The 10,342-nt window shown below is 42.0% G+C and overlaps 1 protein-coding gene across 1 annotated transcript; it reads left to right on the top strand.

Moving 5' to 3' along the window:
• The first annotated feature begins 825 nt into the window (after positions 1-825).
• On the top strand, positions 826-9,986 carry avd (avidin). Its single transcript, XM_039739624.1, has 4 exons — positions 826-1,522; positions 6,029-6,242; positions 7,548-7,677; positions 9,889-9,986. Exons 1-4 carry the CDS (start codon positions 1,469-1,471, stop codon positions 9,929-9,931), a joined length of 441 nt encoding a protein of 146 aa, XP_039595558.1. The 5' UTR covers positions 826-1,468; the 3' UTR covers positions 9,932-9,986.
• Positions 9,987-10,342: the final 356 nt, after the last annotated feature.

Here is a 10,342-nt window from a genome sequence, read left to right on the forward strand (position 1 = left end):
TTATGTATAAAATACATCTACTACTACTAACAATCAAGAAATACAACTACTACTAATGATAATAATCATATAAGATACAACTACTACTGCTAATTAGAATAATAATGTAAAATACATCTACTATCATTTAAAATAGACTATTTCTAATAATAATCATAAAATCATAAGCGCCTTTAGCATGGGAAAGGCGCTATATAAATAAAATGTGTTATTATTTTATTAAAATACATCATCTACTACTACCTCTACTATTAATAATAATAATTATGCGGACCCCCTTGCCATGTATCATAGACCCCACTTTCAGAAACACTGACCTAAAAAGATTAACGCGAACCCGCCGGCAAAATGACAAATAAAAACAATCCTTCCGCACATTCACCGCACTCCTAATGTGCCATTCGTTTAGCTGTCCGGCTATTCCTGATCGGAACGTCGCGACCCGAATCTCCGCTTGAGGACATCGAGTGAAATACACGAACCCAGGGTTGACCGTAATCTGTAAACTCACTCGCAGTCGGTCTCTGTGCCCTCCGATGTTGTTTTTGGCTGAAGGACTGTCCAGCTACGATGACGCTTACTTGACGTCATGGAGTTCAACTTGTTTTCCCAATAGCATTTTGACACAAGGCAGGCTCATAAGCGGCCACTGTCTCCACTGATCGTCTGAAGTAAGCGCCCCTTAACTTTCATAAACGGAGCCCCTAATTGATTGACCGTTTCAGGATGTAATCACCGCTCCGATTTCCCCCACCCTGACGGGACGTCCGCGTTGCCCATGCCCGTTTGGAATCCGACACTGCTGGTGCTGCGTGACTTGACTCATATGGCTGACAGTCCCGCCTAAGTTAGTTTAGTGTTTTTACGGCCGAGTCGCCTTATCAAACTGTTAACGAGAACTTTAAAGAACCAGCCGGACAGTTTCGATTATCACATAGAAGAATCAAAGATAGATGAACTGCCAGGGCATCCGAGCGTGTGCCTCAGAAAAGAAATTAACAAGCGTCGTTTACGTTTCCCATGAAAAATCCGCGAATTATTCCAGCCACTCAAAAAAAACAAAACAAATTGCGTGCGTTGCTTCGCAAAAGAACTGCGTTATTTTTCAATAATCACTGTGATGTTACAGAAAAGGTATTGTCTGGTGCGGTCAGAATCCGCTTGCGCGCGTTGTTATCACGTGATGACTTGATACGCCGTCTCCTGATTTCATTTAATAACCCAATAAAGCTGCCCGCGCGCGCGCGCTTTTATCACGTGACGACTTTGAAACTAAGTCTCCTGATTTAATTTAAAGCGCTAATAAGGGTGCTGCGCGCTCGCTTTTGCTCCATTAACACTCCTATGTTATTTCATGAGCTAGCGTGCGTTATTATTGAATGTGTTTTTCACCGAAGGTGTACGCGCCTAACGTTTATTGTTGTTAAAAGATTTTTTTTTTTTTTTATAAATAGTGTTTTTTGTTACCATGTTCCGGGGTATCGCCATTTCGTTGATTCTCTGGTGGATTCCAGCCTCCGCGGTAAGTCAGTGTACATCTTATTCGGGTTTTTTTTTTATTTCGTTTTATGAATTAATTCGTACAGCTCCAAAGATTAATCAGTTGTGTATTGTATGTGGGGAAGTAAAGTGTTTAAATATTCCGCTGATGGCTAATTGCTGTGCAGAACTCGCTTTCACCTTGTCGTGTAGCTAAGCTGTGATGGTTCCTGGGGTTATTCCTGCGTTTTGGAAGTCCATTCGTCTGGTTTATAGAGGCGACTGGCACATGTTTTAGTCACGAGTATTCGGATGATACAGCTTTTGCATTGTTTTATAACCGATTTTATCCGTTTTGCCGTGCTCGCAAGTGCAGCCTGCACGCCTTTACGAGTCTTTTAATGGCGCCTTACAGGGTTGTGTGGTTCGTCAAAGAACTCTTTCATTCTCAGCAAGGTCCTTTTGTATATGAAATTGTGTCTCCGGAAATGTTTATATGTAGAGAGCTGAACTTTTACTTGTATAAATAAGTTTAGTAGATTGCCTAACAGGATACCGAGAGATCATGAAATCGTGAACTTGGCCCATATGGGTGTATGCAGCAATAGGCCTTTTCCTATTAGGAAGTCCCTTGGGATTTCCACAAATTCGTTCACAGTTTGAAACATGTTAAAGGTCCGTTCCAGTCGGAACGTGGAAATTCAGACTTTCCGAAATCTCTTCAGGAACGCCACCTTAAATCGCATTTCCAGCTCGTGGAGTCGGGCCTGGTCGGTCAATTCCAAGTTTCTTCGACTTCGGGTAATGACGGCAAAACAAAATGGCGACGTGCACCGCGTACTTTAGTGAAAGCTATCGTATTATACTGTTTGTTAGCACTTCTGTCTTTTTTTTATCCGTGAAAATGTTGTTACGGTGCCAGCATACACAAAAAACACAACTCCTTGCTCTCAGTTGCTGTTTGTTCCAACAGAGCAAGCACAACAAGCATTTTCCTGGAGGCGTCCATCTTTTTCCGAATGTTTTATTGACGTCACACCCAGCTCCGCCCTCCTTGGTAAAAAGAGCGCTGCATTAATAAGTCGAATCTTAAAACCTTCACCAGGATGGCACAACGGAGTCCCGGAAATGGTCCCATCTCTGGAGGGCTGCTTTGGCACTTTTATTGGGGGTTTGGTCTTTATTGGGTCCGTGCAAATTGAGGATGTTGTATGATGACGATATATTTCTCCAATTACATAATTTATTTTTCCTAATTGAAGTTTCCTTGTTAGTACTTGATGGTTTTTGCATCTTAACTGTTAACATTGTGGCAGCAAAGCTCTGCTGCCAGTTTAGATAGGGTTGGCACAGCAGCCTAAGGCAGGGGGTTGGAACTGTCTTCCAAACTCTGTTTGGGCACTTGTTGTGGATTTGTACATCTTCCCCATGCCCAAGTTGGCTGGCCGTTTAGATCTGGTGCCTCTTAATAGTTCTTTTGAGGTTTTGTGGACCAGTGTGCCTTATGGCGCCTCAGTGACATGTCTTTTTGCTTTGTTCTCCATGCTGTCGGGAGAGGCTGACTCCTGCACGCTTGTGTGGTGGTTCTGAGTGATGTCCTAGATCAGGGGTAGGCAGTATCAGTCCCGGAGGGCTGCAGGGTTTTGTACCAGCCCAGGTTCTTAAGTCAATTGTTGCTGATGAAGCCCTTATTGTTAGTGACATTTTGATGCTTAATTTTTTGTGGTCTTGCTTGTTAAGGTTCCCCACTCTTAACTGCTTGTTTCAGTCTTCAGCAGCTGCATTCCCTGTTTTGGAATGGCTCCTTATTAGCAGTAAGATGCAAATAAAAAAGCCAGCTGATTCTGACTTGTTTCCATTTATACCTGTGTAGATTCATCGTGCACTATTTGGTTTAATAAGCACACAACAGAAAACTGACAGACTAAAAATGATCCATTTTAGGCTTCAAATTTGGCTCTTTGGAAAGGAAATGTACAATATGCAAACCTAATGTTGCAGACTAAAACGCCTTAAATTTAAATAAGGTCTGAGATTGGTGGATTGTTTTGGTTTTTTTAATTAACTGGATTGGAATGAAAACTTGCAACCAGTGTGGCCCTTGGAGATCGATGTTGCAAGTTCAAAAAGGATGCATAAAGAACCTTTTGATTTGATCCATAAGTCAAGTAAATAGCTGTGCCTAGATTTGGGAAAATACCAGTGGGTTCCTGATTTTGTTGCATGCAATAACGCCAGCTTGTTTCAGGTTTTCTTGATCTGTCATCAATCTGCTAAGTAGCCCATCTGTGTTTTCCATATGTTAGGAGTGTGGGTTTTTTTTTTTTCCCTCTCCTTCTAAAGCTTAAAGAACCAATTTTTTTATGCAAAGATGCCTTCCCAGAGTGAAATGGTTCTATGATGAACCACATAACCCAGTAAAGTGCTGTGTTTTTTGTGTGTTTACCCACAGTTTGCATTAAGGAAGTTCAGAAAATATGTGGATTGAGTCGTCTTCATTTTACTCTCCCCGTTATTCTGTTTTCATTACAGCAAAGAGTTTGGTAACATTGGATGAAGAGTGTTATCTTAACTGGCATGTATTTAAAAATGATACCATAATGGGTATGATGCTATAGTCTGCTAATTTTAAAATGGACTGTTTTTGAATAAAGCTTTGTGCCCATTTCCAGTACAATTGTCCAATTTCTTGGGTGTCATATTAAAGGATTTCAGTATTTTGAGTCTGTTATTTCTTTAAATGTGTAGTGTGTGTATGCATGTGCATTTTCCATGTGAAATGTTGTTGTTCTAAAGTTAATCACTTGCCCTCACTGGTGCTTTATACTAGAAGCTGACAAACTCAGTGTCTCGGTTGCCAGGGTCAAATAATGATTCCTCCTTTTTAAGGCAGGGTAACTTTGACAGACATGACGGTGCTGCACGTGGTTAATGGCTTGTTGGTAAGGTAGCTGGCTGGGCCCATGCTATTCATTGCAGTAGCGGTCAGGTCTTTACATATGCCAGCTACCTGCTCAGATGATGTTGCCGAACCCCTCCGATGCCAGAGGAGAGGCACTCTAATGCTGCACATGATACTGTGCCCTCAGTTGCAGATCCCAGCCCGATGCTGTTGAATGCAAAGGGGCGCAAGATCTGTGTCAGCTGGGAGATGGCTGCTCTACCAGCCAGGGAAGTTCTGCAGCATCATGATTTCATATGGTTAGCATGGTCCGTATGTGGATGTTTCAGTGTGGCGTTCAAGGTAGATATGCCAGGTTGACGTTTTTTGCATATGCATATTTTCATGCTCAAATCCACACAGCTTTATAAATGAAGCCCAAGGTGACTTGTTCTCCAGTGTAGGATTGGATAGTGGGCTATTTTTGTGGATATTTTCTAGATTTGTGCACTTTGGGGTGAGATTGGTGAAAAATTCATCCCCTGTCTAGTGGGCTTTGTCGTACCATGTATACATTATTCCTTGGCACACTAAACAGTGGAATGAATTTACATTTGCTAGGGCCATAGTAATAATTAGACCAGGGGTCCTCAATCACGGTCCCGGAGGGCCACGGTGGCTGCAGGTTTTTGCTCCAACAGAGTTGCTTAATAAGCACTTATTGATCAAGTAACACTTCAGCTTTATTTTAGTTGTCTCGCTTGTTAAGATTTTGAACCATTATTGCTAATTTTAGCCTTGTACGGCTGTATTCTTGTTTTTTAATGGTTCCTAATTAGCAATAACATGCAAATGACAAAAGAAACCAGCATTTCTCCGTTTAGCTTGTTACCATTTACACCGGTATGTATTTATCATGCTCTGTTTGGTTTAATGAAATACTTGGGAGAAAAGTGAAGAGAGAAAAAAGTGAAGGACTGAGAGTTACTCGTCCTTTTTAGACTTGATATCGTTTTGGATGATATCCTTAGAAAGGCAAAGAAAAATCCAGCATATGAGAATTACCTGACATATAGCAGAGTTAAAACCCTAACAAGCCTTAAAATGAAGTAATTGGCAAGAATTGCTTTCTAATTAAGCAACCGGGCTAGAACAAAAACCTGTGGCCCTCCAGGACTGATGGAGGACCCCCGATTTAGACAAAGGACAGTATAACCGTACTGGGGTGGGTAATTATACATTGGGAAAGGTGGAACAAGGAACGGTGGTGTTGGATGCCTTATTAGCCAGAGTTAATTTGGGTTGTTTTACAAAGCTGTTATCTTCACATTAAGTCTGTTTAACTCCTAAGTTGCATTCACTCTGTTTGCTCCACAGTAGGTAGAGTGACTTGTTTGAACTCCTCTATTCATTTACATAGACCTTTTAAAACACAATTGAATTTATTCCTCCAATGAATCTTAGTGTTAGATACCAGTTGCTATTTTAAACCAGGAATACAGACTGGTAGAATTGAAGATCGGACAGCCCCAAAAACAAGGGACTTAATGGAAGGGCTGAATGCAACCCTAGGTGTGGCCATACATTTATCATCTAGCAAATGAAAGGGGGGGGGCTGTTTGCATTTAAGTGACTTCAGCTCTTCACCCTTTTTGTTTTTGCTTCCAGGGTCAGCTCTGTAACCTGACTGGCATGTGGCTGAATGATCTCGGCTCAGCATTGCAGATTTACCCTTCAAGCACCGCTGACATTCAAGGTTCCTTCACTAGTGTGGTAAAACTCGGAGAGCGAGGACCTGGAAGCCCCTTGAAAGGAAGGGTATCGGGTGTCATGAGTTCAGGACCGCTGCCCACCTTTGGCTTCTCTGTCTCCTGGGAGAAAGGTGAGCCGCTTACTGGCGTGATGTTTGTCTGACCTGGATGAGCTACTCCGTATGGTAGCCACACGTCTTCCCAGCCTGTTCATCAAGAGCAGGGTTGCTGGGCAGATGAAGACATCCCAGAAATTACAGGGTGCAAGGCAGGAGCAACACCTGAGCAGGGTGCCAGCACATCATGGGTAAAATGCACAAACCCATTAGGAGAACATTTAGCAAACACTGTGCATTGCCTTAAATTTCATTTTGCCTCCCCTGTTGCTGAGGATGTGTACTAATACTTTATGTAGACATTTAATTTTGTAAACCTGCTTATTCAACTCTCTGATCTTGGAGGGCCATGGTGGCTGCAGGTTTTTTCTTTTTATTCATTTTTTATTCATTTTATTCATCAGTGACCAGTTTCTGCTCCTAATTGAGTTCATTTGCTTTTTTTTCTCTCCTTAAATGGTAGCCAAAGAGAAATGAGATGTGAAATGAAAGCCAACAGATGGCCAGCAAAATCAGAGTCCAACCAGTTTCTTAATTGGAAGCAGATTCCTGTTAAACCCATTATTTTATTTAATTCCATGGCTTGTTTGTCCTCTAATTCTGCCACAGCAGACATTTCCAAAACTTTTTTTTTTTTTTAAGAATCCCGTCCGTGCTTTGTGGACCTGAGCAGATCAACGTTATGGTGTTTGTCACCTTTTTATTTTCAGATATTGTATGATGGACAAGGGTGATCTGATCGTGTGTTGGCTCGTTTTGTAACTTATTGTTGATTCAGGAAAAAGGGTTCAGTCTCTTAAAGTAGCTTAAGTAGCAAGTCAATAAAAATGACGGCAACCAAAGTTTAATTAGCAGTGGAAACTGTTAAAGGAATAGGGTTCGAATGAAAACCTGTAGCCACTGCTGCCCTCCAGAATAGGAGTTGGACACCCTGGCATATCCCAAAGCGTGACAGTAGATGGAATCCCATCTGATGCAGGGCACCCTGAGGTGCAAGCACATCCATGCTCCTTCATAACAGTCCATTTAACAAGTTGTATTCTTGGTATGTGGGAGGAACGGAGTACACAGAAAATTGGGAGTCTAAAGAGTTTATAGTTCCTGGGCTGAGATCTGAACCCAGGTCATTGGAAGAGTGGCCTTCATGCTAATTACTGTGCTCCTACTTAAAATGTGGCAAACCAGCCAAGATTGGACACCTGGGAAGCCAGGCTGAGTAGATTACAAAAATACACTTTTTTTTTTCTTCTTTTTCTTAAATAAATGGTGACTGTGCAGACTTGGGTGAGGGGAAGACTAGAAACTCTCCTTTGTGTGCAGGCACAACAACTTCCTGGGTGGGTCAGTGCTTCCCAATTATGGATGGTCATCCAGGTCATCAGATGCTGAAGACACTGTGGCTGCTCAGGTCACCGGCCGAAGCGCCAGAAGACACCTGGCAGAGCACCAGGTAGGCTACCTCTTTTACCAAGCTTGTGAAAATTTTTTGGTCTATAGTAGCTGTAAATGGCCTTGTTTAACTTTAAAACCAACAGTGAAATTGGCAAAGTGGAAGATTTAAAATGGGACGAATGCCACTGTACCTCATTTTGTTCACCTGTAGGCTTTTTTTCCCCTTCTCCCCATTAAGTACCCCAGTTTCCTTTTAACATGCCGGACTTCCAGGGTAGGCTCATTCTCTATTAGTTGTGGTGCTCCATGCAAGATTTACTCCTTGAACTGAACCTAATCCTAGGTGCCTCCTTATCAGAATAAAATGGGCATTAAAGAATGAACAGATGGTAGCCACAGCTTCAATGTGCTTTATGAAGGTGCTTGACTTGGAGTGGTTCTGATCAACTCATAACCCTCTTTGCTTTTAGCATTTGGATTGTTCTCCCCCATCCCTTCATGCACACTCCATACTTGTACCATTGATATCTTACTCTTGTGGACCGGCCCAAGTCAATGACTAGCATTGCCATTACATGTCCCTTTTTAAGCTGTTCTCCTTGACCCTGAAATGACCATGTTGGACTTTGCAGATTCTTCAGTCCTTTCACTGTGGAAGGGTTTTCGGGTAGCCTTCTCCTATAACAGATGTGTTCATTCCTTATATAGGCCCACACTTGTCTGATATCCCAGCACCCTGTTGCCTGGGAAGGTGGTGTGGCTGCAATGCATTTGCAGCAGGAACTACATTCCAAAGTCACCCGGACTTCACTGCTGCCAGAAAGTAACTTCCCTTAACCCAAGGAACCGTTGTTTTTTGGCTGTACCAAAAAGCCAGCAACAATCACTTCAATAGATGCCCACTGAATCAACAAGCTAATTTAAAAGGGCAGGTTTAGGGGAGTGCCGTCTAGACCCCTGGAAGTAGTGAATGAAAACAAATCTGAGTGCCATTATGAACAATGCTGCACATCCTCTCTTTGATACACTGACACCGAGGACTTTCAGGCAACAAATTAGGCAGAAGTGTGCCTGTAATCTCGTCTGGGGATCCTCTGTGCCAACAGTAGTGTCTGTATAGCACCTCACTGGTACTGCCAAGTCGGAAGTGTTTGTTTGGTGGTGTTGGTTTTTTTTTTGGTGTGTAAAACAAGTTTCCCTCTATAGGAGAAGCAGCCTTCAAGATGGATAGAGGAAACTTTCTCCAAATCTGTAGATCCCAGGTGTCGAGGATGAGCCTGTTCTGATTGTTGCTCTAACATTTTACTCCTTCACTATAGACTTGACAGTCCTTTAATATGCTTGAAGATAAGCAAATAGTGTGACAATCACACCATGCAACTGGACGGTTAACACCTATCTTAGATGTTGCTGGCAAGCCTGCCTAATATGTGTCTGTGTTCAGATGGCTGTTTGCATTGCTGCTGCACGTGGCTTCATGGCATGGAGTATCGGGTCCTAAACATTCCCGCTTCTGCTGGCTTTTTATATATTTAAAAAAAAAAAAATTGTGGCACAAGGTGAACATCTCTCTTTCCTCTGTCCATATGTCATTTTGGCAGGCCACAACAGCATGCATTGATGAGGCGGTTATCTAATACTCCTGGGTATACATGCATTAAAGCAAGACCCAAGTATGGAAAGCCCAGAAAATGACGACTTGTCAGTTTTGTTTGCCTGCCTTATGCAGCAGCAAAGTCCTTTTGTGTGGAGAAATAGAAATTGGTTTACAGTTAACATGAGCTGTCTTCTGCAAAACTAACATCTGAGCATTTAGGCGACAATAAAAGGCTCATTTCCCCCATCAGCAGTTTATGAAAACATTCCTGTTACAGCACCATGAAAGTGGCTTGTGATACCTGGCTCAGACTGACTATGCAGCCTGGAAAAAGGCAGAGTTTGACTGCAGGTATAGAATTAGGGGTGAGGGTATTAAGGGGCATTGGGTCCAAAATATGCTTTTTTTTTTTAATATATAAAAAAAGAGGACCTTTGTGACTCGCTGGCACTGGGTTTCCAGATTCAAGGTGGCAGAAAATGGTAGACAAATCTAGGCACAACTGCTTTCAAGTGGGTGTGTGGGTCTGGTGTTAGTCTTTTTTTGGTAATCTGCATTAAAAAGAGAGAGAAAATGAATATTGAGTGTGGATTTTCTTTTAATGTTCCTGTCTTCATGTGGATTTCAGTCCAGGTGAGATCTCCAATAACGTCTGCCTCTCCATCTTTGCAGGATTGGAGAAGACACTTTCTACAAGGTGCCAGACACCATGTGATTCTACTAAATTATTGTACTTTATTTTAATATTAAAAGCCTTTTTCAGTTGTAATTGTTATGAATTATTTATCAACCATTTCTGAGTTTTGATGCATAGCACTTTCGTTGTCAGTCTGATATTTGAAATGTTGGTAGTTAAAACATTAGAAAAACTGATGTGAACAGGGCCTTCAGCCCAACCGAGTTCAACAGTCCAAGCAACCCAATTTCTCCAAAATAACCAAGTTGAGTTTTGCAGGTCCCTAAAGTCCTGCTGTCTACACACTACTTGGTCACTTTTGCCATGTTTGTCTGTGGTTCTCTGTGTGACAGACTCTTAAGTTGTGTGAAATTTACCTTCAATCCCCTTCCAAATGTGCTCTGTGGTGTATGTATGTATGTATGTATGTATGTATGTATGTAGAATTCA

Source organism: Polypterus senegalus, chromosome 17 (assembly GCF_016835505.1).
Source record: "Polypterus senegalus isolate Bchr_013 chromosome 17, ASM1683550v1, whole genome shotgun sequence".
Lineage (NCBI taxonomy): Eukaryota > Metazoa > Chordata > Cladistia > Polypteriformes > Polypteridae > Polypterus > Polypterus senegalus.